Here is a 27,653-nt window from a genome sequence, read left to right as displayed (position 1 = left end):
TAATTCACCAAAAACAGGACTGTGAGCACTGAATATAGGTAATACACTTTCGAAAGGAAAATAAAATAAAAATTGCAAATGTAATCAGGATAACACTTATTTATTTAACATGAAGAATGTCTTAAGGAATGAAGAACGCTCAGGCAAACTCGTTTTGAAAATGAAGGACGATTTGAAGGTTTTGATTTCATCATTCAAAAGTTTATTTGCCAGAATTCAAGTCAAGAATGTCCAACAAAAATTCATTTTCACATCACATGTATCACCATCACAATTCCGACTCAAGTTCATTTCCAGTTTTGCTACCAAGCAACATGTAGATTGGTTTTCAAGTTCAGGCAAGTACAGTACTGTATACAAATACTTCTGAGATGGACATCAATTTCGAACCATGATTTGCAGTGACTTTAATACATGTATAGTACAGTGCAATGAGTGCATATTTCTTTCACACTATGAATAAAGCCAAGGTGTGACAGCAACTTTGAACAGAATTGTCTACTCAGAGACATAGAGCCTCATCAAATACTAAACAGAAAACAGCAAACTTAGAAATGCCATTGGACAGTACATGTAAGTGCCCTATAAATGATTTGTATTATTTTGTATCATTATAATGCATTTAACCAGGGAAGCATTTCATCAACATTTTTATCTAACAGGTTGTCAGACCCGACAACTTTCCTTTATTCTGATTGGCTTAGAAGCAGTTACTATGCCGTCAAATAAAACAGGACTTGTCGATCAAATCCTTTCATGAATCGCCCCCCAAGTCAATTCCTGAATCATTCAGAATCCCTCTGGTTTCTTACCCAGATTGATCATTTTTATCATTTTCTTTTAATACAGGCCTATACTTGACACTCTGATAGAATGACAATTGTATCTACACACCACTTACATATTGCCAAGGATCAAACGGATCAAAGTTTGCCACAAAACATTCACATTCACTGATAAAGACAAACTAGCCATTTTAAAATTTGATACTTTTGGCTGTTTTATCAAAAGGTTTAAGAATTATCTATAAAATAGTACATTCTAGGATGCTAGTGACAGAATTTCCACTTCCTCCAAGGTATAGGACAGCTCCTCATCAATTTTGTTCTCTGGCCGAAGCTTCAAGACCAATGTGTGTGTGCTATCATTTAAGAGCATTGGTTGAAAAATGAGGAAATAAACGTAGGTTGATCTGATTTGTATACAGTATGCTACCGACCGTCCAACAGTATGCTGATTCCCATTGATACACAAACCCCCCTTCAAACAGGCAGGGCATAAACACGTCTTTAATGCTTCTTGTAAAACTGAGGATTCATACAGGCGTGCCATCAACTTTGAGATCTTTTCCATCTCCCATCGTCCTTGAAATGTTACCTGTGACATCCACTTCCTTGTCCACACTATCTGTACTATGATCAGAGACCAGAGCACCATCGGAGCCCTCCCCCTCGTCCCAATACGAGTAGCAGTCGCATTTCTTGCCGGTGATTGGATCAGTCACATTTCCCAGGCTGTAGATGATACGCTCCATTTGGTACTTGACGTGGGTGGACTTTTTAATCGGTAGTTCCTTCACAAGGACAATGTCTCCAAGTTTCGCTGCTTCCTCGGGGTCATGTGCAAACAGGGTTGACCGCTTGGGGAAATACTGAGGGAAAAACACAGAAAAGACAAGGTCAATTTTTCAAAAATAATTGAAATGTTATACATCTTGGTCTGCTTACATCCAGGATTCCATTAACACTAGGGCTGTAATTTTTCCAGTGATTCATTGTTATGAAATGGTGAAATAAATCAATACACTGAACATCTTATTGATATTTGAGATGAAAATTAACACTCATTTCAATATAATATGCATGCATTATGCATAAATTAATTGCATATTTTATTACAAACATTAGCAATGGAGTGAGGTGAGGTGACACCCTCACCTTCAAGTATGTGGAATATCTCATTAGCTAGAAAATATACCATCAGGCAGCCTGATCTGTGATAGCTGTCAGGCTGCAGAATTCATAGATTAACAAAGGCATAGTAACAGTAGAGGCCCTGGTCCAAAATTGGGATCGTCCCAGAAAACAAGGATATCCTCATAAGCTGCCTCATAAACCAAGACAAATCATGTCTTGATAAATTGAGATTGTCCTTGTTTATGGGGACAGTTTAACACAGAGCTATGGCAGTAACTGGGATATAGTGTGCTAAGAATAGATTCAGTGACCTCAATTCCTCCCAGTGCACCATCTATTTTTTACAGCTTGCCATCTTCCAATAATCTTGTTATGAAACCCAATAGGTTTACATTGACTAGTGCACTGACTGTCAGGACTTGACAGGTGAGTGAACTTTCCTAGATTTCTTGTGTGGAGAAATCTTTGAAAACTGAGACAGTCGAAACTGGGACGATCCAAATTTTCTGACCAGCGCCTCTACTGAGTAAAGACTAAAATTAAAGGCAAATGGCTATCTATGTACAAATGAAAGTTACATAGATCTATATTTTATTTATTGGCCCTAATTAATATTCAGCAATAGCTCATATAAAAGCCAACAATATTAAAAATAAATTATGACACGTTCAGGTACATGTAGCCTATCCAGGTGCATGCAGGGCAAGGGGTAGGGCAATATTTTTCCATTGCACCTGACCAGTCATCAAACATATCTTTACTTTTCACAATCACACTTCTGTCTTTCAGCTCAGAATCAGACATGGACGGACCATGGAGTCAATGGGCATGGTTGCTTGAGAAATTTTCTATTTTGAATTTATTTTGACAGTCTAAATTGTTGTTGTTAGTTATCAAGTCCACCTCAGAAAAATGTTGATTTGAATCAATAGAGAAAAATCAGATAAGCATAATGCTGAAAATTTCATCAAAATCGGATGTGAAATAAAAAAAGTTATGACATTTTAAAGTTTCGCTTATTTTTTAACAAAATAGTAACATGAACGAGACAGTTTACATGCAAATGAGTCGATGATGTCGCTCACTCACTACGGTATTTCTTTTGTTTTTTATTGTTTGAAGTATATACAAATTTCAATTTATACAGATTTTACAATAAGGACAAACTTGACTGAACGATAAAATGTTAAAGTTAAACAATGGTAATTACACATGTTTAGGGAGAAATAAAACTTTGTTTCACAGGACAATGGGGAGAAAATTAGAATATTTCGTATTTCATATAATAAAATACAAAAGAAATAGAGAGTGATGTCATCAGTTCCCTCATTTGCATACCAACCGAGATGTGCATATATAAGATTCAGAAAACTGTTTTGTGAAGTGTAGCAAAACTTTAAAATGTCATAACTGTCTTATTTTACATCCGATTTTGATGACATTTTCAGCGTTATGCTTGTTGGATTTTTCTCTTTTTATTCAAATCAAGGTTTTGTTGGGGTGGACTTGTCCTTTAAGTTACATTCCAAAATTCAAAACACATTAAACACGTTCCAACATATTCACACTTAGAGAAGAGTGCAAAGTTATCAGACAGGCAAGAGCCAATGCATGCAACAACGCTCCTGGTATTGAGTGGGGGGGGGGGGGGGGGGGATTCTGGTACAGTTTTTAAGCGACCATGCAGCTCAGCTCAGGCGTCTCTTCGCCGCCGAAGCTCTGGGTACCCGGGTATGCATATGCTGGGTGAGAATAAATTAATACGGTTGCTTGCGAGGAGCACCCCCATCGAGCTCGCGCGTGCTTACCTGAGTAACAAATGGATCCAGTTGTAACTTATTAACCCGCACTTTTGCAGTCCGTGTCATCTTGGTTCCTATAACCTGTCCTATAAGTATTTTTCGAGCTGCACCAGACATTTTCTTTTAAAATAAATAATTTCTTCTCAATCAGAGAATGCGACGCCGACGGCTGCGGTATAGGTACGGTGCGTGCGATATTACATGCGGGGGTACGGTCGGTCGGTCAGGCGCGCGGTCGCACATTTCTTGCACAAGTTGATGTTATGTTACGCAATCCGACAACGTCAATGGCTAGTTCGAACTCGTCCAAAATACTCGATTTGATGCACAAACAACTTCGAAAATCACTAAAGAACATTGATTCACTCAGAGACGCCTGGAAAGTCACTTCGAGTGCAGCTTCGTCATCCATAAATTCACTACAAAATGTTATTGAGCAGTATCACTGCACATTACGGTGTGTTCAGTCCCAAACACCAGATATCATGTTGGTAAAACGTTTTCCAGATATTCACAAGGGTGTTCAATACAAACTGATCCAAGAAATGGAACTTCTGATGGAGAAACTTGGAAGTGCGATGTAAGTAGCTGTTCTTACCCATTCACCCAAATTTTAAAGTGTAATGATAACCTGAAGCAGAATGAACATGATGGATGTCTCAAAGCTAAGTATAAGTAAAGACTTTCGACTTGGACTCTGACTCTGTTAATAATAATAGTGTTAAAAAAACGAACTTAATACGTATACGAAGACAACTTACAATTGTAATTATGGGAAACAGACAAGTAGATTCCAAGTCTGAAGTGATGAGAACTTGGAGGGAATTATCTAAATATAATATTATAATCATTAAAATTCTAAGACTAAACTAAGTAAATAGATATGAGAATAAAGACTAGAGTAGACTCCTGCAGCATACATACCTTTATACCTTTATACCGCATCTACTGGAAAAATACAGTTGTTCCTGCAGTCAAGTTTCCAGGTCTATCTTGTTGTCTTCCTATCTTGTTGTCTTCCTAGCTTGTTGTCTTCCTAGCTTATAAGTTCGAAAACTGAGTCTGTGCTATTTGTGCAATGTGCTGTGCCAATTAATGTATTGGAATGAAATAGGCACTATTCCCATGCGTGAACATAATGCCACGCAGACCAGAACTTGTCTAACTTTGTCTTGAAGCCATTGATTGTTGATGCTGTGACTACCTCAGTAGGCAAGGAGTAATTCCAGTCATTAACCACTCTAACACTGAAGGTGTTTTGTCTCACTGCCAGTCTACTCCTTTTCAAAAATAGCTTGTAAGGGTGGCCACGCGTTGCTTGAGTGGTAGCTGATGTGAAGAATAGGTCTCTATTCACATCATCAATGCCATAAATTATTTTATAGGTTTGTATCATGTCTCCTCTGCGCAGTCTGTACTTGATGGAGGGTAATTTCATTTCACGCAGTCTTCTGCCATACATGTACTGCCACCTTCTGAAAATTTAGTTTACAATTAACTGAGATGATTTATGGACATAAGTTTGGCATGAAAGTTTTTTCCCCACTTCTGTGGACTTCCCAAATCTGATTGATAAGTCTCACTCATCAAGGTTAGTAGAAACCTTGAATATCAACTGGTATGCAGGCAGGAATATTTTTAGTACCAAAATTGACATAAAATTCTTTTTAACCTTTATAGAGATGAACTTCAGGCCATCCATTCCAAAGTGCACCAACAGTACATCAACAGTGTGACTGTCTACAAGAAGAATGCCGAATATCTACCACTGGACAAGATTACAACAGGAACAGCCACCTGGCCGCCCATTGCTGATATCCTGGAATGGCTGAAGGATCTGGACTCCCTGTTTAGTTTCTTGTATCCTTTTGCCAAGATATAACAAGAATGTAAATAGTTTTGTATGAGAAAAGCTTGTCATTATCCTGGTTTAAGTCACCAGTCCATTCACTGCCATTTATTTTGTCAGCACTGGTGACTTTTTTTTCCACTCCCATTGACTTTGTACACAACGAGTGCACACACACCGACACTTACGAGAAGAGAGGTGACAGATTTCACGATAAGGCCAAAAGCTTTATAAGAAGAGTGAGGAAAGTGTGTTGGGTAACATTTTCAAATAATAACAAATTAATTTAAAAAATGTCATTCTGATAACCTAATGTAGTATTTGAATATTATGGGTTTTGGTGAAAAAAAATCATATTATGATATTGTCCAAGTAGTCACTATCTAGTAAAAGTCTTTTCCTGAAACATAGGGAGTGTGTTTAAAAAACGTTGACTTTCAGTGTGATGTTGATGTTGAGAGAGCGTGTAAAGGCTGCTGGACCAAGCCAAAAAAGACTGAAATAGCTAAAAATCCTTTAATTCAAAGGATAAGTTTCAACAATAAATTTCATTAAAATACAGTTTAAATTCACATAAATAACTAAGTATTGTTATTTCTCATTAGAATTTATGAAGCTGTTATCACCAACACAAGTTCCTTGTGTGAATTGGGAAATCAGTCACTAGAAATTCACAGTTGCATGTAGTATGCAATGCTTTGGTCAGGCAACGTTCCATGAGTTGGTCATAATTAAGTCTTTTTGAAAAAGGGGCTCTTGGTAAAAATTTTTGTGTGTTTTCCATGACAATATTTTCCACCAGATATGAGAATCAAAGACAAGTCCTGGCAACAGTTGACTACGAAAATGAGGAGCTTATGCAAAATCTATCTAAAAATTGGAACAAAGGCTACAAAGAGACAGAGGAATCTCTTGAGAGTGAGTTTTAAAGAGTGTATTACCTTATAGTAATACCTCGTAACAGATGTTGTGCATCACCTAGAATGGATTTGAGTTTTATCACGATCAGGAGTCTGACCAATGGCAATCTCTGTAAATCCACCCATTGCCTCATATATATTTAGTTAAGTCGTCATCTCATTTTTCTCTAGCCCAACAATGGCATTGACTGGCTCAGGATCGTCTATATATGTGGGGACATCATAATTGGATGAACTTTATAGATTCAGCTGGATAAAACATATTTCCATTTCTTTTCACAAAGCTGGTGTCAGCAGATTATTATCCATTCCCCATGGAAGCTCAAATGTTACAAACCGCTTTTATCATTTTAAAGAGGAAAAACTATCTCAGAAACATATAGTTGTACTATGTCTGGGATGTTTATTATAGTCTTGTTGACTTCTGTTCAAGATTAAGCTTGGGCACAAATGTATACCAGGCATAATATTGAGGGTACTCCTTTTTCTTAGGGTTTCTCTTGTCACTTAATGACTCAAAAATGACAGGACAGGATGTTGTAAAATTTAGCCCTATGGTATATTGCCTAGGTTTTTTTTATGGGACTATGTAACTCTCACTTTTAACCATAGAAAGTGGAAAGTATGTCATAGACATAATCAATTTGTATTACATCATAAGTAGTATATTTGTAATGTTTCAGTAAATGCCTAATGGTAACATGACTGTAGCAAAGTTTTGGGCTATCCCCTATTATTCCATATTTATATGTAGGGTTCCATGACATTTGCTCCAGGGACAATTGCTCCAGTGGAAAATCTGCTCATAAAGCCAAAAATAAAACCTAACCTCCAAAACTAAATACACATAAATCCTAATCTTTAGATTAATCTGAGCCCAAAACTCAGTTCTAATTACAGTCCTAATTCTAATCCTATGGCTCTGAGATATAAAGACAAAAGCAAATGTCGCAGGAGCATATGACAGGTCCCCATACTTAGACAACGAATTTGTCCATTGTAGAATATGGTTCCTTTCATTTGCACTTTCTGCAAATGATTTTGACTTTTATCAAAAAGCTTGTCCATTCATTTCTTTTCAGATGTGCTGGCACATGTTTCATTCTTCATGGCAGATGGATGAGGGACTTTTTTTAAGAGTACCACGGTTTACACAGACAAGGTTGGATCTTCAAGAGAATGCCTGACCTATCACCCCAAAAGTGGGTCAGAACGTGGGTGCTCCATTCGAGTCCCTAGGAGACATTGCACTGCTATGTTGTTCAGAGATGTAGGTAGATGGAGAGGTTAAAACAATAAAATCTGATAATCCTTCAACTATCTTGCAGTGCTACCTAGAATTGACAGTGAGGATACTAATTCTGTTTTGGTGGATACTGCTAATAACCTGACTCAACTTTTTTGAGTTTTACCAAATAATGAATTCCAAGTGATTTATTTCATTTGCCCTGCATGCTTGAGTGGATAACCAATGGAAGCTCAAAAGCTTATTTCCAGTGGTGTGCAAGTCTATTTTTTAATCTAAACCCCTCAAAATAAGTTCTGCAGCTCAAGTTTGAGGGATGATGACTTTTTTGTTACTGTTCAAAGTATAAAAGATGAAGCTGGTATCATTTGAAAGGTCTTTACAATCATGATGTGCCATCAGCTCTGATTATATAAGTTTATAGAAATTCTCCCATTTGGTTTTTGATTGACCATTTGAGAATAGACAAAGCTTGTAAAGTCGAACCAGTCAAACAACTATAGTAAAGGTCCACTATGTTGGAGTTCTCTTCTTATGGGACTGTATTAATAACTGCTGAATTCTTAGGGTTAAAAATTTATGTTTTGTCCCATATAAAGCATATATTTCACATATATATATTTTTTTTTTTTGGGGGGGGGGGTGCTGATGTGTATTTCCAGTTCATTAGTTAGTCAGCACCTAACAAAATCTTGTAAAGAGACTACAATAGGCAATCTAGTTTTCACAAGAAAGAGCTTTTTTTCATCCATGCAATCATTGCAATATGTAGTATGGGCATGACCAAGAAAAGCATATAGATTGCTTCTAGAGAGTGTAGTTTTGAATAACCACTTGATAGCCTATCCACTGATTCAAAATTGGACAGAAAATAAAAACAAACTATGTATGGCAATGCAATTTTGAAGTTTGGGGGAGCTTTGAATTTTGCCATCCCACCACATAAATAAAAAATCTGAAAATTTGAAATTTAAACATTGGCTGCACTGGTTTTCTTTGTAAAATCAAACTTACGCATTCAGCCAAATTTTCTAAGAAATTAAATGTTTCATGTACCAATACAAAGTAGATCTAATACTTTGTTTTGATCTTCAAATATTCACATTTTTATGAGTTCGCAATGAATAAAATCAATACAAGGAGAAATTGATTTATGTTTATTTATTTGTCATCCTCGGTAGAATTAAAGCAATAGGGGAGAAACAACTTCAATAATACAACAATGTAAGTCTTCACAAGCAATGTTAGATACTTTTGTCTGCAAAAATAGCCTCAAAGGGCCTTATTCAGTTGTTGGCAACCTTTTTTTTTCTGGAAAAGTAGCCCTAACAAGCCCAATTGGCTACTTTGGTCTTGAAACTACATGACAAGCCTTGCTGGCCACTTGTTTGTGTGGAAGCCTTGGCTGCATTTTCTATGAAAAGCTTTAGCATTTGTTTGCTGGCTACCTTTGTCTGAAAAGTGGTGTCATTCAACTACAATACGGTAAACAAAGGAAAGCCAGAAACAGCAATATCACCATCTCGAATGCACAGTATACATGTATTTACCGAAGAAGTTTGCTCCGATGGCTCGTATGCTGAACTCTGGTTTAGCATAATCTAATTCACCAAGTCTTTGCTCAAATTATGGGAAGTCAAATATGACAAATTTGTTTACACTTCACATTTCAATATATGTACTAGTATTTTTCACATAATTGAATTCCCTTTTTATTTTTTTTATGCTTCAGGTGTAAAACAGAAAGAAAATTCTTGAAGCAATCACTGCAAGAAAACATTTGAACCCTGAACCTTCCCTTGTTCACGGATATAAGCTCTTGGTCTATGAACTAGGGAAGGTTCAAATCCCACAGTAGTACTACTAGTACATTTGGCAAGACAATCTACATGTGCCATTCTGTTTATAAACTCTGTTTATGCATATCACTATGTCCTCTAAAAGAGGGCACTATGAGATTATGGCATCATATGCATATTCATTGGCAGCTGGACCAACGCAGAGGACGGGTATAACTGGAGTACCAAAGTGATGGTTTTGCAGTGAGTCTTTTGCTTTGGCATAGTGATGGTTCCAAGTGACAAATCCTTGCACCAGACATATATAAGTGGTTTAGGGCCGTGGCCTTGTATCACCTTCAACCACTAGTCTTCAGGCACAGACCTGTTGTTTCCACAAAGTGCATAATGCAGAGTCTGAACTAGTGAGACTGGATTCACTGATGTACCGTGGCTGCCTCTACACAGACGTATAGCTTGGAGTTTAGTATTCACTCTTGACAAGGTATAATTTGTTTAAGTGTCAAATTTGAGTCTGTGCTTGCAGACTAAGCAACCCCTGCAATGTGAGACACAATGTTTACAGCATGTTGCCACTGGGAGATATGCCTGTGTTGCTGTTGTTTTAGCTTATACGGTGCATATCATTCAGCAGTGAATATTTGCGCCAATGTGACATCACATCTTAGTAGTCTTTTTCCAAGGGTAAAGTCAGCGAAATCGCCCTCATGATCGTCACATATAGAATTATTCTTCTCAGGAGTCTTGATTTCTCTAAAGTTCAGGCACTAGCTGTCCCTGTGTCACCTCTCTATCTTCTGGCGTTTGGAAGCTATCTCATTGTCCTGCATTGGAAAAAAAAAAATTACTTGTTAATTTCTTGTTGAAGCTCATACTATGTGTTGGAAGCAAGAAGAAGAATTATCTGAAACTGCAAATACAGTATCAACTATCTACCTCAAATATAAAGATACATTTGCAAAATTGTATAAAGTGTCATACATACTTCAAATTCCAAGGCATTGGTCAGATAATTTTCAAAGGACGTGCGATATATATTGTGTAATCAATAACATTATGCACATGGTCACATAAAACAAGTCAATATTTGTGAAAATGTCTTTGGAGTAGTGTTTCCAATTCTGGGCTTTCAGTTGGAGCGTGGTTGGTTCAAATTTTATTTCAGGTGTAAATTTATTAGGGTGAGGAAAGTATCCGCAATGGCCGCACTTGACCCAGGTGATGTGCATGGATACCCGGTTGGATTTATTCCTTTGCTGCTTTTGTACCTATATGGCGGCTGAACTGTCGGGGTAATAAGATGATACCAAGTATTACATCCAGTAGGGTACATGCACGTAGTAGCTGCATTATGTAAATGCACCTATTATTATTATTACTACTTTTATTATAAAGAGAAGAAAATTGAACTCACCGTTCCAAATTGGTAGAAGTGGGGAGCTAACTCATACAGCCATGATGATTCTACCGCTGTTACATCTCGCATGTAGTCTTTACTGGTCTGAAGAACCTCGTTATATACCACCCTACAAACGAATTAACAAATGTATTAAAAATGAACCAATTGATATGCAGTTCAAAGAAGTGAGTTTCTCACATTTCCGACAAATAAAAACTTGATACTTTTGCTTTAAAGCCTGGCAAAGTGTCAATAATATAAATTCTACTTAGAGGCCACTGAATCCTTTTCAACTATTGATTCATTAAGATTCTTAGTGAAAATCAGAATTTTGAATTTTGGGGTATCTAGTAGCCTCTCATGTTTTAATTCTTATACGCAAATAGCGAGCGCTAGCAAGCACATTTGAGCACTAACCTTAATACTTCTGTGATTGGATAACAGAAAGTTTAGGTCACTTGACACTTTTTTTGTGATAAATCCACTAATAATAATATTCACTTAGTCTCTCTGGTCAGATAATATTTTTCTGAACTAAATTATCATTTGACAAAGTAAAATAATAATAAGTAGACAAAGTGAAACTTAAGGCCACCGCACACCTTACGACTGTTCGCGATCCGATTTCAGAACAAATCGCATTTTGCTCATTTTCTGAAAATGTGAATGGAACATATCATTTTATTTGAGTTAAAAATCAATTGAAAGAATACTAATACAACAATTTTGAAAGATTGCAAGCCTTTATTTTGGGGTAAAGGCCAATTAGTTTCAAATCGTAGCCAATCGTACGACTGCTATGACGTCATTACGACTAGTATTAAATTCGCTTTTATTCTAAGAAGGATGATAGCATAGTAACAGATTTGAACATAGGTATTTGTACGATGATTTAGAACATTACACAGTAAGATATTCCAAGTCTCAATATTAGCATCAAATTATACTTCATTTTATTCTGAAATTGGGTAGCAGACCAATCGTAAGGTGTGGGGTCGCCTTTAGATCAACTGGCGAAAGACTAAGTGAGAATTAAATTAAGTGGGTACTAGATCAAATGTTGTGTACACCAAATGGCAATTAGACCAAATTGGAAGTAGATCAAATAACCATGATGGTGTTATGCTAGGAGTCCACTGGGTGGTTCAATGTCATTTGCTCCGGCGACAATTGCTCTGATGGAAAATCTGCACGTTAAGGCAAACATATAACCTAACCTCCAAAACTAAATAAACCCTAATCCTTATATTTACAAGACAAATTCTGAACCAAAAACTCTTATTACAATCCTAACTGTAACCCTTTGCCCTCTGAGATATGGTGACTGGAGCAAATGTCACATGAGGAAATGTCATGTCACCCACTGGGCCGGCGCCAGTTGGCAGCCAGTTCACGACTGCAAAGCGGCCGTGGCGCCTAGTGGCTCAAACTGGCGCATAATGGCGCCAATTATGCACCACCACACATCTGTTGGGAGGAAGTTTGAGCCACTGCACGCCACTAGGCACCTTAATAGCGACACTAAGCATCACAGCCACTTTGTATGGCCCCAACTGGTGCCGTCTGGCATGGTCCAGTGGACTCCTAGCATTAGAGAATCTGAGAATTAGATCAACTACAATACAGTAGACCAAGTGAATATTATCTTACCACGTTGGAGGAGGTTGAGTGTATAGAACAGAAGATGGATGGATGTGAAGAGGAAAGTCGTCTCGTATTGTCCTGTACTCCCCGCTGGGGTGGTAGTGAGCGACGTTGGGGAAGAAGCCAGCTACGATGCAGCGGAGTACGGTATCTGCATCACCCTCGCTTGACACCATCTTGACCTTGAACTTCTTGAGGAGTTTCTTGAGTTGTTCCCTGACCACAACCACTCTACAGAGGGCTGGATGGATAAAACAGTTTCGCAATAATATATTTACTATGTTGTATCAGTTTTTAAATCAATAATTACATACTCATGTTGAAATACAGGTACTGAATCTTGACCTTAAAATCTCTTTGGGGTGGCAATCCCCACCCCTTGATGCAAATTGTTCATGGAGAATACTCTATTATATTGTGAACCCCCACCCCTCTTTTTTTTTCTCTCTCTTGTATCCCCTTTCAAAAGTTAGAATGAAAATAGGTTTCTTTTAAAATGAAGACAATTTTGGCTTGTTGCAGATTTTGAAGTTACGACTTTTTCTTTTCTTTTTTGGATGCCTGAAAGTGAAAGAAGAAAAACTTTGTGTTGACTGTTAAACTAAAACGTACCTTTGTAATTCAAGAAGTTTTCTCGACACCATCTTGAGTTCTTCTTGTACTGTTGTATAAGAAAAAAGGCAGATAAAGGATGAAGCTAATATCTAATTGAAAATATGTCCAAGAGTTTATTTTCTGAAATGACTGCATTTATCATCCCTTGGAATTGGAAAATGCACAATTACCAACAGATGTTTCTGCAACCATGTTTCTCTATGACTACATTTATGAACAATCTTTCAAAGATTCACTCGTGACTTGTAAATAACTGAATTGGATTGAGTTGAGTAGAAGAGAATAGAATAGAACAGAACAGACTAGAATAGAAATCAATACAATACAATACTACGATACAATGCAATACAATATAGTAGAATAGAATGGAATGGAATAGAATCAGAATCCAATCAAATCTAATCAAATTAAATTAAGTTAAATTGAACTGAATTGACCTGTCAATGTATCTTTAAGTTATCTTAAGAATAAGCCACTTTTAGGTACATGACCACTGTGAGTTTTACACTGATAACTGCAAAGCTAATCAAATCATTGCCACTCCAACTAGCATTCAAAAGCTAACTTTGAAGTTGATCTGTCAAGCAATTTGTCAGATATCCCAAGAAACAAAACATGGGATATCTGGATAGGTGATCAACATACAAACGTATAATGCCTCCGGCAGAAGTGTAAAATAAAAATGTCAAGAAAATTAAAACCTGAAATTAAATATTCTCCTAGTGACATCAATATTGTTTACTTAATTCCTCTACTCCCATAGAATTGACATAGAGGCCACTTGGTTCCTTGCTTCATATGCATGTTAGCAGTTGGAAATGCAAGAATTCTATAAACAAACTTTTTCTGGATCATCAAAAACTGTCCTTTTTCAGTAGCTAAAATAGTAGCTGGTATCCTGTTCCTGATGACCTGATTCCTCTAGCTCAAGGGTGGTCATTCAAACCAAAGATACTACAAGGGGAAGATCGGACAGTACATAGGCCGCGTCATGAAACGCACGGGAAGAGAGCCCAACAGCGTTGAGTAAGTAACAACTTTTATTTACCTTTGCTTATCGCGAGATGGTTGTGTACAATACATATGAGAGAAATGGTGAAGTGTTGAATAGACAATTTTTACATTTTAATTTGTTTTTCTTAAATTAAAGATGAATATATTTCAGAGGTTTCTGGGTAATAAAAGGTGGAATTATTCCCATGCACCACCCTTGAGCCTTCTCCAAAGTCACCTCTCTCATTTCCCCCTATATTTTCTTTACACAGCTGCGTGCCGATGTGCCTTGTTTTACTTACTCAACGCTGTTCCCCAGGAGCATTTTTCGGGCGTTTCGGGAGCGTTTAAAAAAATTGCTGAAATGTCCGATCTTCCCCTTTTAGTATCTTTGTTCAAACATAGGGTCTAGTCCTTTCTCAATATTTACCTTCAGGAATGCTTCATGGACATTCAATAATGTCAGGTGATCTCCTTCCTTCACTCCAAATTTTCTTTTAGCTCTTTCCTAACAATGAAAAAAAAAACAGTTCAATTTAAAATAATCCTATAAAATGAAATGTTTGTAATATCCTGGAGCCATATCATGTGATAATTATTATGTTAAAGTGATTAACAAAAGCAAACGTTAGCAATGTTGATAAGTACATTCATAACTGGAACACACTTTGGCAATTCTATGTTATTCATGACATTTGACAACAATAATATGAGCATTTTTCCCATACAGCATTGTAAAATCATGAAGGACACCATGTCCAAAATGGATTTTAGTCAAATTTCCACTAACATGTTTATTTCACTTTTGGCTTTCATCGAAACAAACCGGATATCATGTTGAACAAAGTATGCATATGACCTTGACCTTGGCATTCATATGACCTGGATATTATGACATTCAAAAGAAGTGAACTTACAGCTGCATTCCTTTGGTTGGCAGGACACTGGAATACATTGTTGACTTGCAGCATTGCAGCAACAGTGAGTATCTCTTCTGAGCAACCAAACTCTCCTGAATAGAAATATCAAACAGTAATTTTGTAGAGAATTATTCCCTTATCTGACATGAAAGCATCCATTTACAAGCCACCAGACAACTGGTGCTTGCACTTGCATGCAAATGAATTCTGAATTTCGCTCTCAAAAGTATGTCTGTATTTACTGCAAAGGGAGTGAATCTATGAAGGAACCTACTATGATGAAATCTCATGTCATGACAACAAACTTTTAAACTGGCTCACGACCTCAACATATATGATCATTCATACAACACCAGTCATGACATCATAAAGATAACACCACATGATCATTGTCAGGTGATGGGTTGGTCCATGTAACTAAGACATTCTTTTAATATGATTTAATTAACCTTATCTTAACTGGGCTATTTTGGACCAACATATACTGGGGAGGGTCAATTTGACCCCCCCCCCCAGATCTTGGCCGTTGATTGCGCGATCGCCACAAAACTTTGCATGCACGTAAAGCCGGATGTAAACTCCAAGACTGAATAGTAAATTTTCCCCAAAATTTATCGCTTATATTTTTTGTATTAATTAATTATGCAAATAAGCATATGAAATTTGCCCTAAATTTGCTTTTTGTGTATGTTTTTGCCTTTAACTCTCTTTGTATAGCTAGTAGAATACCAATTTTTACATTTCTAACCAAAATCTACAAAAAATTGCCAAAAAATAATTATTATTTCCTATGTATTTTTTTTTTTTTAATTCTTATGTTTTTTCAAACCTTTGTTTTTATTGTTTTTTTTATGAACTTTGTTGGGGACCCTTTTGCATTCATGAATAACATAAAATAAATCCATCTAAAACAACAAAAATAAAAATAATCATAAATTTATGATTTTTGGTTGAAAAACACAATTTGCATTGACTTTGTACACCGAATCATGTTTTAGAGCAATTTCAGGACTGACATGCACTTACAAAATATTGCGTAATTTCGGGGCCCCGTACACGGGGGTCACAAATTTGGTCTCAAAAGATGTGCAAGACTCGAAATTAAAGAGTCGGTGAGCAGCGCGGTCAAAAAATTTTGTACAGTGGCGTAGCGACAAAATTTGTCGAGGGGTCAACCCCCCACCCAGTTTTAGTAAGGGTTAAGAGTACAGTGCACTTTATGTAAATGCCATGGAAAAGTTCTAAATTTTGTCACACCATATCTGGATGAGGCTCAACTCACCCGATACAAGTAGCATCTTCGCCAACATGGGATTGACCGGTAGTTCGGCCATCCTGACCCCCAGGGGTTCGGACAGCTTGGCATGGTCGGTGAGACCACCTAGGGCATAGAGCAGCTCCAGCCCTCTCACCATGGCCTTGGAGGATGGGGGCGAGAGGAAAGGGAAGCGCAGGACGTTGTCGATCCCAAGACACTTCAACTGGAGGATGGCCGTACCAAGGTTGCTCCTGGAATATTCAGAGATAAATACCCATGCATTATGAGATACCGATCAATTCACAGGAAATGTTGACCATCCACCAGAAACAACCATTAAGTTGCAGTTTTGGCCTCCCTGATTTTGAAATTGTTTTAACAATCAGAATTTAACATTAATGACATTGTATGTGCACCTCAGATTGCATTATTTCCTGATAGATGACTCAATATCACTACTTATTATTTTCATTTCATTTTTTCCATAAAATTAAATATACATGTATATACAATGCAATACAAATACAGATTAAGAATAGTGGTGGACCAACAAAAACTTGTCAGGGTTGTCTGGATGGCCCAAATTGACACTAATAAATTCAATATTACTTTCTAAAATCATACTGGTTAATAAAGTTATTACGAGATCAAGTTAAATGGAGATTACACAAAGTCAAAAAAGTAAAAGAGATATCACAGAGTAATGTCCCAAGTACTGGTAATAGGTAACACATGGAAAGTTGAGACTTCAAAGGTTTTTTTTTTAAATGAGACCCTCCAATAAAAATAGCCTAATACATTGACTTTCCCTACTTCAACTTGGTTAAAAATATCACATACAACTAGGATTTACAGATGAAGTATGTATTCGCTGATATGTCTCAATGAAGAAACTTTGAAATTACAATTCTTTCATTGAAATTATGTATAAAGATTCAATTAATAAAATCCCCGTGAACCATGATAAAGATATTATTGGTTTCAGCTGTACTTTTTATCTTTGAATACATATACAAGAATCTTTTTGCTCTTTCATGTTGAGAATCATTTTCTCACATTTATGACCAGAGACTAGGAAGCTATCTTGTGCTGAAATTTACAATTCACGTACACCAACTTGTGCCATATCTAGGATTATTACTTTTCTGGGTAATCCTAAAAAATATAACTCCCGATATACAAGACCTTCCAGAAGGGATTTATCTCAGTTTTGTTCTTTGTATGAATAGGTGCAACGTTTTCAAATTATCATGGCTTGAGCAGTTTATGAAGTGAAGAAAAGATTGGATACCACAGACAGCTGAGCGTACAAAATAGTTGATTACTTTATAAAATTACCCTCCTTATCTCAAAAGGAAAAGTTATACCCCTAGTATTCTCTTGTCACTTATTTTTTTACATGGCATACCTTTGCATTTCTGGCACAGTTGTCTTGGGTAGTTTCTTGAAGTCTTCTTCCGTGTAGAGTCTATAGGCCTTCCCTGATCTGACACGCCCAGCCCTGCCAGCCCTCTGTTGGGCCGACGCCTGAGACACAGGAACAGTGACAAGACCCTCTACACCATTCTTGGCATTGAAAGCCTTGATCCTAAGAAAACCACCATCAATAACTGGAATACGAGTGACAAAAAATAATTAAACAAATAAAATAATAGTAATAATATGCAACATTTACTATAAAGCAATGCAGGCTATTAACCCGGCTTTAGCATGGCAACCGAGATAGAGTGCTTAATCACTTCAGGAATTCCTACTAGGTAACCATTTACTACCCCTGTGTGTAGAGTGGCAAATGTAGATAATCATCTTACCAAAAGACGTGAGGGGACCACGGTGGGATTTGAACTCCAGACCTTTTGGTTCAAAGTCTGGAGACTTCTCCACCAAGCCACAGCACCTCCACAAGTGCAATCGAATAATTTTGAACACTGGACGAAAATGCCACAAATTATATTGTGAAAAGGCATCCTCTTAACTGATATTTACTGTAAGACATTGGAATCCCCTACATAGATATAAACTGACACAAGTTAAATTGATTCATAAACCTAAAGCTAAATGAATGAGGTTGCAGGATTCCATGAGAAAGTCTGTACAATCAGGGCTAATTACCACCATACCATCATGGGTCTAGATCCGGCTCATGAAAATAAACCTGACTTTGTGAAATCATGAAATCTACGCTGAAAGCCAAGCACACTGAAGATTGCCAACGCAGATAAGCACATGTGGGACAGTGCATCATTATTGCTTGGAAAAAGACCCAACATTTAGTTGAAATGCCATGATTATTTGGCTTATTTCACACCCAAATTATTGGGCACATTTACCGGTATTTTATATATACATACAGACCCGTGGGAGGTCATTTCACTGTATTCGGCTTGAACACATTTTGAGATTGTTAAACTAGCATTAATTCCATACCATACACAATCCCATTGATAGTGATGGATGTCTCTGCGATGTTGGTTGCTATGACGACCTTCCTGGTGTTTTTGCCAACACGTTCAAAGACTCTCATCTGATCCTTGGCAGGGAGACTGCCATACATAGGCAGCGCCATCATCTTCATGGAGCTGTCTCGTAGTCCTCGGATTTGATCTCTGTTTGGGTTGAAGAGTAAATTTAAATCAGGAACTTTAGTACAGGTACAGAATTTTCTGGAAAATAAACCGCGATGGCATCCCCAAAATCGGGAGGTTTAAAAAAAAATAGACAAAAGCTTATATCAATTTGGGTTAGCCAATTTAACTGAATAATCATTGAAAGATCAGAAGATATATCACTAATTTTTGTATTTTTAAAAGATTTGACCTAGGCAGAGTTACCATACTGCAAAATACCCATGATTAAACAACCATTTACCAAAGGGTAGAACAACTTTATTTCTAAACAAATTGGATCATTATTACAGGAAGCAACGTCCTTGCATCGGAAAGTCAGTAAAGAGGATTCTTGTGACTTACATAACCATTCTAAGGACATTCTCGACCTCGTCCTGACCCGGAAGGAAAGCAAGGATGTCACCAGTTGGTTCTGATTTATGAATCTTCATGATGGTCTCAACCATGGCCTTCAGGTAATCTGGTACAGGACTGGTAATGAAAAAAAAATGTGTAAAAAATAAACACTCGGTCGTGTGCTTTACAAAATCCCAAACTGCTTTAAATTGTAACAAGAGTGTCGCTAGGCGAGCACATAATACGCCCGCCTGTAACGCGGAAAATGGAGTTATTGATCAAGCAAGAAAAACTGGAAGGTGGCCACTTTACCTTTGACCTTCTGACCTCAAAATCAATAGAATTCCTGGGATCCATGCTAGTATCATACACACCAAATTATATGAGTCTAGGTTAAGTTAAACTAAAGCTATCGTGTTTACAAGGACTTCAGAAGGATAAGATGAAAACATGTCACTGTGACCTTGACCTTTGACCTTTTGACCTCAAAATCAATAGGCTTCCTGGGACCCATGCTAGTATCATGCACACCAAATTATACAAGCCTTGGTTAAATTAAACTGAAGTTATCGCGTTTTAACGGATGGACGGACACCGAGCGTGATACCATAATACGTCTCGTCTAGGACGGGCATATAAAAAAATCAGCATACAAGTCTCCTGTAATTTGAGAGTTTCCCTGTTAGGTTAATAGTTTTATGCAGTCATACATGCATTGTGTTTTCTGTCATTGTGTTTTTTTTGGGGGGTGGGATAGCTGTAAAATGAATCATGTATGCCTTTCTTATTCCGAAAAAAATCTTCAACTTTCGCGGGGAATACACTATCCCAATGTGGATGATTTCTTGCTGAAGGAAATAATGCCAAGGATGGGATTTGAACCCAAAACCCTCTGAATGAAAGGGGAGGCTTGAAACCACAAGACCATGACGCTCATACTAACCTTGTGGAGTAGAATATGTCAACCGGATAAGTTCTTCCTTCGACAGTGAGAATAGTCGCAGTATCCTCCCTTCAAATTACAAGCAGGAGCAAACAAGATGGAAAATCCAGGAGGGAGAGGAATAAAGAAAAATAATGATTCTTTAAAATATTTATCAATCAAAATCAAAGCCATTGGTATAATTATCACATTTTACATTAAGATAATCATTTTCATATTGAGAAGTTATTTTTTTTTTTACTTTTCAATTACCCTCTTAATCAGTTATGAATAGCACCCCACTTCTCCCATTATGGCCAAGACCCTATTGCATTTTTAAGATACCAACGCTTGTCTAACTAACATCAATTAGTGTCTGATTGAACAAATGAGCATTTATTTTTTTGATGTAACAAAAGAGAACGTATCCATACCGGTTCGTAGCTGTAGTTGTCTATGCCTAAATAGATCCAGTCTTTGGGAGAAATGCATGAAAATTGCTATGCTATCCTCCTATTAGACCAAAATCAAGTTCAATATCTAATTGTATGGACGCCACAGCAATTGTAAAATTTGCTATGATTTCAAACCAATTTGACCTTCACTCCACAATGAAGGCTAGGAAGTATACAAAATTCTAAAGAGTTAATTTGAACCTCAAATTAAATATTCTACTCATTCATAGTTTCAGGAAATAAGCAAAATGCAATTTGCTCCAAATCAAAGACCAATTGTCAGGTGTGTGGTTGCTTTTAGACTTACCTCTTATCATTGCTGGTATTCTTATTGAAGAAGTCCCTGAATGCTTCTGCATCGAGGGTAGCCGAGGCAATGATGATTCGTAGTTCAGGTCTCTTCCTCTGGATCTTCTTCAGCAGCCCGACAATGATGTCTGTGAAAAGGGTCCTCTCATGGGCTTCGTCAAGCATCAACACACTGTGTATACAGTGATGGTGATCAGGAAATGAAAGCGAATTGGAGATAGAATTTAGTTTTGGGAAGCATTTCCCAAAGAATTAAGTGTGATTTAGCATCAAGCTTAGTGACAATGCACGCATGATATTTAATGTGGTACTTCAGTTATCTCTGTTATCACCCACAAGAAAGTCTTGCATTATAAACTGATAGACAACAGACAAACAGCAAACGGATGCAATTTGGACTCCTTTAGTAGTCTTGCCTTCACCTCGAGTGGATGATGAGCAAAAATTGAAACATGATTGTAGGATATTCTGATCATTGTATCCCAGACAAAAAATAAACAAATAAATAAATGAATGAAATTATTATTCTTACCTGTATCTCTTTAAGAGGGGATCTCTCATCATTTCTCTCAGCAGGTACCCATCTGTCATAAACTGTCCACAAATGAATACAAAAAAACACAACATAATTGACCATCCTTTAGACTCATTCACAGGATAAATTATTTTCAACCCTATTTAACCATTCTTTTTCTTCAAATTGGCAACATAACTTTTCTTTCGTTGGCACATTTTGTTCCTTAACAGTTTATGTATCAGAAATAAATAGTGATTGAAAAAGAATATATTCAGATGTTATAAATGTGCCAATTTGTATTAAAAAAAAAAGATTTCAAGAATATTTTTGGGTAATGACAAAAAAATATTAATGCAATAAAAATGGACAGAGTGAATGTAGACTTTATACTCTTCTTCTGATTCTCCTGATAATTTGTAAGAGTATTTGAGTTCAGCACCCAAAATCAATGGGCAAGACCACAAAATGTGGTCACTTAATCCTCAATGCATTGCACAGATTCAGGAAAATAGGAGTCATCATTTGACATCGTATGCTTTCTTATTTTACATCTGATTTTGATGAAATTTTCAGTGTTATGCTTGTTGGATTTTCTCCTTTTATTCAAATCAACTTTTTGTTGGGGTGGACTTGTCCTTTAAAGGACAAGTCCACCCCAACAAAAAGTTGATTTGAATAAAAAGAGAAAAATCCAACAAGCATAACACTGAAAATTTCATCGAAATCGGATGTAAAATAAGAAAGTTATGACATTTTAAAGTTTCGCTTAATTTCACAAAACAGTTATATGCATATCCTGGCTGGTATGCAAATGAGGAAACTATGACGTCATCCACTCACTATTTCTTTTGTATTTTATTATATGAAATATTCTTATATTCTCCTCATTGTCAAGTGATACAACAATTAATTCCTCTCTGAACATGTTTAAATTGTTTAATACTATATGGTTAAGTCAAGTTGGTCCTTACTGTCAAATCTGTAAAAAATAAAATATTGTATAATTCAAACAATAAAAAACAAAAGAAATAGTGAGTGATGGACATCATCGACTGACTCACCTAATTGTGCATTATCACATGTTTTGTGAAAAATAAGCTAAACTTTAAAATGTCATAACTTTCTTATTTTACATCCGATTTTGATGAAATTTTCAGAACTATGCTAGTTTGAGTTTTCTCTATTTATTCAAGTCAGCATTTTCCTGGGGTGGACTTGACCTTTAACTAATGTGTTAAATTTAAACCACCTTCATGAATATGGGACGATGGGTTTAACAGATTAATTGGAGCTGATCATATCTTTCTACAGAGACCGCATCTTCAGGCATAGACGCTTGATAATTGATTTTTTTTTCTTCAAAATATACCATTATAATGTACTAGACGTATAAGGACATCAATGTGCAGTACCTATCTTGAGCCTTGAGGTGCATGATAATGTCTTCATGTTTCTCTAATGTGAGCAATGTGTATTTCTTTATCTTAATATGCTGCAAGGGGTCCGTTGCATAAAACTTTTTACCTGAGAAAACTCAGGTTGTTTTTACCGGAGTTTTTGCCCTGTGTTAAAGTCAATGGCAGAAATCAGACTAACCTTAGTTTTCAGTTTTTACCTGAGTTTCAGTTTTTACCAGAGTTTTCTCAGGTAAAAAGTTTTATGCAACAGGCCCATGTGCATAATTTTATATCTCGTGTGTGTGTTAACTAATTAGTTCTTGTTTCAGTTACTATGAATGCTTTAATTCAAACCATGGTTTACGAATCACTGATCTACTATGTTATTCAAGGAACTCTGCACTTCAAACATAATTTGTTTATGCACTCTGTTCCCCATTCCTGCAAATGTAACACTATCTCTTTTTTTTCTTTTTTTTTGTCCATGTGAATATTAGCTTACAAGGTGAAACAAATAAAACAAGCCTAGAAGAGCCGTGGTGTAGTGGTTCTGACTCTCGCCTTGTATACAGAGGGTCGTGTGTTCGAATCCCACCGTGGTCTAGCGTCCTTTGGCAAGGCGTTAATCTACACTTTGCCACTCCCGACCCAGGTGCTAAATGGGTACCCGGTAGGATGCGAAAGATATTGTATGTTTGAATTTGCCAGCGCCATAATGAGGCTGCGATGAATGCAAGGAATGCTCCCCAGGGAGTGGGAATTGTGCACTTTTCGTGCGGGATTGAAATGAATCCAATGACCGGGGTAATAATATGCTGTAAAGCGCTTTGAGTCGTTCTGGGAAAAGCGCTATATAAAAATTGGCTATTATTATTATTATTACAAGACAAGAACATCATTCGTCCCCCTAACCTTGATCTTGGTAGACTGTGGATCAGTACAATCTTCAAAGCGAATGGCATACCCAACCTCATGGCCAATGATGGCTCCTCTCTCTTCTGCAACTCTCTGGGCTACCTGCCATTCAAATGAAAACAAGAGTATGTCAGATAGGACTCTGTCAGCCCGAGGGAATGATGAATCATTTTTAAACATTGAGATATGCTCTGTTTTCAAGACAATATACAAATGTGAATGATTTCTATTAAATTCTGTACTATTATTTCATATAACCTCACAGTTTCTTTAAAAAAAATTGAAAAGGTAAATTAAAGTAAAAAAAAAACAAAAACAAGCAGATAAATTTATATCAAATATTGAAAAGAAAAAAAACACACGTAATATATTAATCAGAAATAAAAGAAAGCATGGATTCCAATGTACCAAATCAAATAATTGAACAGGAAATTATATCATTCATATATATGAACATTTTAATACACAACCATTCAGGTTCCTAAACTCATTCAAATATATCAACATTACAAAGGTCTTGTTTAAAAAAAAGGTTGAACTATGACGAGTGTTCACATTATACGAGTACATAAACATCTCCAAAACATGTCATTTGAAATATATTTTCGAGCTCCACTCACTGTAACAGCAGCAACTCTCCTGGGTTGAGTGACCCCTATGACATGGCCTTCTGCTCCCCAACCTGCTTCTACAAGATACTGCGGAATCTGGGTGCTCTTCCCGCTTCCTGTCTCACCTACAACGACCAGGGTTTGGTACTTCTCTAGCAGGTACAGGATATGGTTCCGATGCTGTACAGGGGAGGGGGAACATACAATTGAAAGGTAAAGTTTTTGCCCGTCTGGAGATAGTTCAGTTTGGCTTTTGGTAAAAGGAAAAAACCTTTCTCAAAGTCGAGGAACTGACTCCCAACTTCCCCAACCCAGTGCCAATCCACTCAGCAAATTTCAAATCAATAGAGGGATCCCTGGACCTTCAGGAGTGGAAAGTTGGTGCATGCCAAGCAGATCTAACCAAAGTTCTATGAACTACTAACCCTCTCTTCTCATTCTCCCTTCCTTCCCTCCTCTATATGCATAATTATCTATATCACTTAAAAATATTTTTAAAAGGCAGTCACTCCCTGCCCCCCCCCATCCCTCCAATAATAATTGAAATAAGCAGAATGCGGCATTGCTCACCTTAAATACTGGTAGTCTCTGTCTCTGTTGTTCGATTGAGAGAGATACATACTGGTTGAATACAACACACCGAGTCTCTCCATCCCCACTCCCACCGCCAGATCTCTCCTCTTTCAAGCCTTCCCCGGGAGCAGCAGTTCCTGCATAAAAAATTAACAGTAAATGTACAACTGACAGTTCGCAACACAATTTCAATAGCATTTGCTTATAAAGGGAAAGATCACCCTTACAATAACTTGGTTTTAATAAAAGCAGAAAAATTAGAGAAAGATATTGATAGTTTGATAAAAATACATCAGATAAGAGTTATGGATTTTTAACGCTTCCAAATGAAATGTGACATCACATGCATGCAAGCAGCTCCCCCATATAGGGCCAAATTCCAAATATAAATCCAATTTTGTAACAAAACATAAATGAATAAAGATATTTTTCTTATACTAGAAAGGGAAATGAAATGAAACTCAATGAAATGTGTCTAATGATCACCAACAAAGAAAATCACTTTCATTTTTTTAATATTGCATTTTGGGAATTTATGCCACATGATCACATCATTGGAGGTCTTCGAGAAGCTTGTCTGATACAGGTCTCACAAAAACAAAGTCTTAAAAAAATCATAATTCTGTCATTAGTCCCTAGACTCTTAGATGGATTTTCATCAAACATTCAACAATATTTTTCTCAAGTTTTCTGCTTTCTAACAAACTTATCGAAAAGGTGGATTTTCTTTTTAAACACAATATTCCACACTCATTTTCCTTTGCCTATAGAGTGCATCATTGTTACAGTAACCATGGAGTGAACATTAAGCAAAATATACAGAAACCCAGGCCAGGCTAGGCATAGCGTAGACCGATTTAAGTCTATTTCTGTCAGGGATTAGACAGGAATAATCGTCGTTTCTGGGGATTTCTGACATTTTACCATCCTATGTATTGGCGAGTGGAGCCAACGCAGCTCAGCGGAACAACCAAAGTACAGAGACTGAAGCTTTTGGTCTAGTCAGGGATATGCTCCGCTGACGCTTAACTACAGCATCTATGATGAAAAGGGGCGCAATAATAAAGAGAAAATAATAATCAGCTTACCTTTCCGAAATATATGCTGGAAAATACCAAATATTTATGACAAACATTCAGGATCAGGTTCTTTTTCGATCGTTCGCTGCATGTTTGTGATATACAACCGAGTCGAGTCTGAGCATACAAACGTGCCAGCAAATCACGTTCGCCACTCTGCTGAATGTTAATTAAAATTTGTCGTAAAAATTCGTTATTTTCCAGCACACATTCCGGAAAGGTGGTCAGCGGATAAAATTCACTATCATTTTCTCTTTCATTATTGCGCCCCTTTTTGCCTAATCAAAAGTCTAAAAGGGGGAATTAAGGCTAGCAGTAATCAAAGATGTGCTAGCGCACCCTTTTCTCTATAGAAGCGTCAGTCGAACCTCCACCATTAGCAGTAGAGGCGCCTGTCCAAAACTTGGGATTGTCCCAGAAAACAAGGATATCCTCATAAACCAAGACAAATCATGTCTTGATAAATTGAGATTGTACTTATTTTGGGGGGACAGTTTTTCTTCACTTACCCTTGAAGTTGAGGGACATGGACGGCAATTACGGGAATTGAGACTGAGAGTGCCAACGCTAAAATAGATTCAGTGACCTCAATTCCCCCCAGTTCACCGTCTATTTTTCACAACTTGCCGTCTAATTCCAATGATCTCGTTCTGAAACCTGATATGTTTACATTGACTAGCGCACTCGGAACTGAAAGGTGAATGAATTTTCCTAGATTTCTTGTGTGGATAAAAATCTTCGAAAACCGAGTGAGACAGCCCCTGTCAGGCCTGTATTATAATCCTGGGACGATCCCAATTTGCTGACCGGCGCCTCTATTGTAGTCGACATTACCAGTATCTATATAGGCTATATGTGGGAGTCTCGTCTCAGGCCTTATTCTGAGGTCTTACTCCTAGGTAAGTTTGGGGCTATTCCAGAGGGCGAGACAGGGCCAGGGGGCTCCGCCGGCCGCCGCGGAGCCCCCTTGCCCTGCCTTGGTCCGCTGTCCCTTTTAAAAACTAAATAAAGAAAAAAAAAGCCTTGGCTTTACTTTAGTTTTGCTTTTGCTAGCCTTCGTCTTCTCTTAAAAAAAAAAATAGGCATACCAGTACGGTAGCTTTGTTTTCTCCTCACCTGGTTTCCAAAACTTGGGAACGGGCGCTGCCATCTCTGTGTTAGATGGGTAGAAATGTCATGCACCTTTTCCGAATCCCGAGTTCGGCTCAGCAAAACACCCCGTCTGATATGTCACGATCACCGCGCCAGCGGGCCACGCCGGCCGCCCCCGGCCCCGCAGCTAGCCCTAGCTGTGGTCGTTCGGTAAACGTTCACCGCACCGAGTGTACGGTGGTGTCGATGGACGGAGTTTTTCATGTAGTCTTATGGGACAGTCGTTTCATTCACTGTACGCAAGTTCCTAGGTTTGTTGTAAAGGAAAGGGAATCAGCTCCCCTGATCAGCTCTATAGCCCTCTAGTCATAATAGGTCCAATATTCATAATGCAAGGTTAAGTCTGAAGGTTGTTATTCATAACAGGGCTGCCAACTCTCACTCATTCCTGGCACTCAT

At 37.4% G+C, this 27,653-nt stretch overlaps 3 protein-coding genes across 4 annotated transcripts; 1 reads left to right on the top strand and 2 right to left on the bottom strand.

Moving 5' to 3' along the window:
- Nucleotides 1–84: 84 nt before the first annotated feature.
- Nucleotides 85–4,208, bottom strand: LOC129272099 (small ribosomal subunit protein uS17m-like). The gene is made up of 2 exons (XM_054909335.2): nucleotides 3,725–4,208; nucleotides 85–1,651 (listed from the first exon to the last, which is right to left on the bottom strand). Exons 1-2 carry the CDS (start codon nucleotides 3,833–3,835, stop codon nucleotides 1,316–1,318), a joined length of 447 nt encoding a protein of 148 aa, XP_054765310.2. The 5' UTR covers nucleotides 3,836–4,208; the 3' UTR covers nucleotides 85–1,315.
- LOC129272110 (AFG2-interacting ribosome maturation factor-like) lies at nucleotides 3,580–9,469 on the top strand. Its single transcript, XM_054909346.2, has 4 exons — nucleotides 3,580–4,298; nucleotides 5,399–5,578; nucleotides 6,370–6,485; nucleotides 7,570–9,469. Exons 1-4 carry the CDS (start codon nucleotides 3,982–3,984, stop codon nucleotides 7,608–7,610), a joined length of 654 nt encoding a protein of 217 aa, XP_054765321.2. The 5' UTR covers nucleotides 3,580–3,981; the 3' UTR covers nucleotides 7,611–9,469.
- On the bottom strand, nucleotides 8,880–27,469 carry LOC129254290 (probable ATP-dependent RNA helicase DHX35). Of its 2 annotated transcripts, XR_010298429.1 has the most exons (18): nucleotides 27,219–27,469; nucleotides 25,021–25,160; nucleotides 24,460–24,630; nucleotides 23,837–23,941; nucleotides 21,543–21,604; nucleotides 21,009–21,182; nucleotides 20,268–20,336; nucleotides 19,331–19,459; nucleotides 18,789–18,967; nucleotides 17,770–17,971; nucleotides 16,386–16,612; nucleotides 15,101–15,195; nucleotides 14,614–14,691; nucleotides 13,188–13,236; nucleotides 12,582–12,816; nucleotides 10,947–11,058; nucleotides 10,180–10,356; nucleotides 8,880–10,120 (listed from the first exon to the last, which is right to left on the bottom strand). XR_010298429.1 is itself a non-coding variant. In XM_064115680.1 (17 exons), the coding sequence occupies exons 1-17, from the start codon at nucleotides 27,250–27,252 to the stop codon at nucleotides 10,315–10,317; spliced, it is 2,103 nt and encodes a 700-aa protein (XP_063971750.1). In that variant the 5' UTR covers nucleotides 27,253–27,460; the 3' UTR covers nucleotides 8,880–10,314. The 2 variants fall into 2 exon arrangements, 1 of the variants encoding a protein (XP_063971750.1); XM_064115680.1 differs by having other exon boundaries at nucleotides 8,880–10,356; nucleotides 27,219–27,460.
- Between the last annotated feature and the right edge of the window lie 184 nt (nucleotides 27,470–27,653).

The sequence above is a fragment of the Lytechinus pictus genome, chromosome 2, assembly GCF_037042905.1.
Source record: "Lytechinus pictus isolate F3 Inbred chromosome 2, Lp3.0, whole genome shotgun sequence".
In the NCBI taxonomy this organism is placed as follows: Eukaryota; Metazoa; Echinodermata; class Echinoidea; order Temnopleuroida; family Toxopneustidae; genus Lytechinus; species Lytechinus pictus.
The sequence above is the reverse complement of the archived record's forward strand: the minus strand, read 5'-3'. Positions and strand labels throughout refer to the sequence as shown.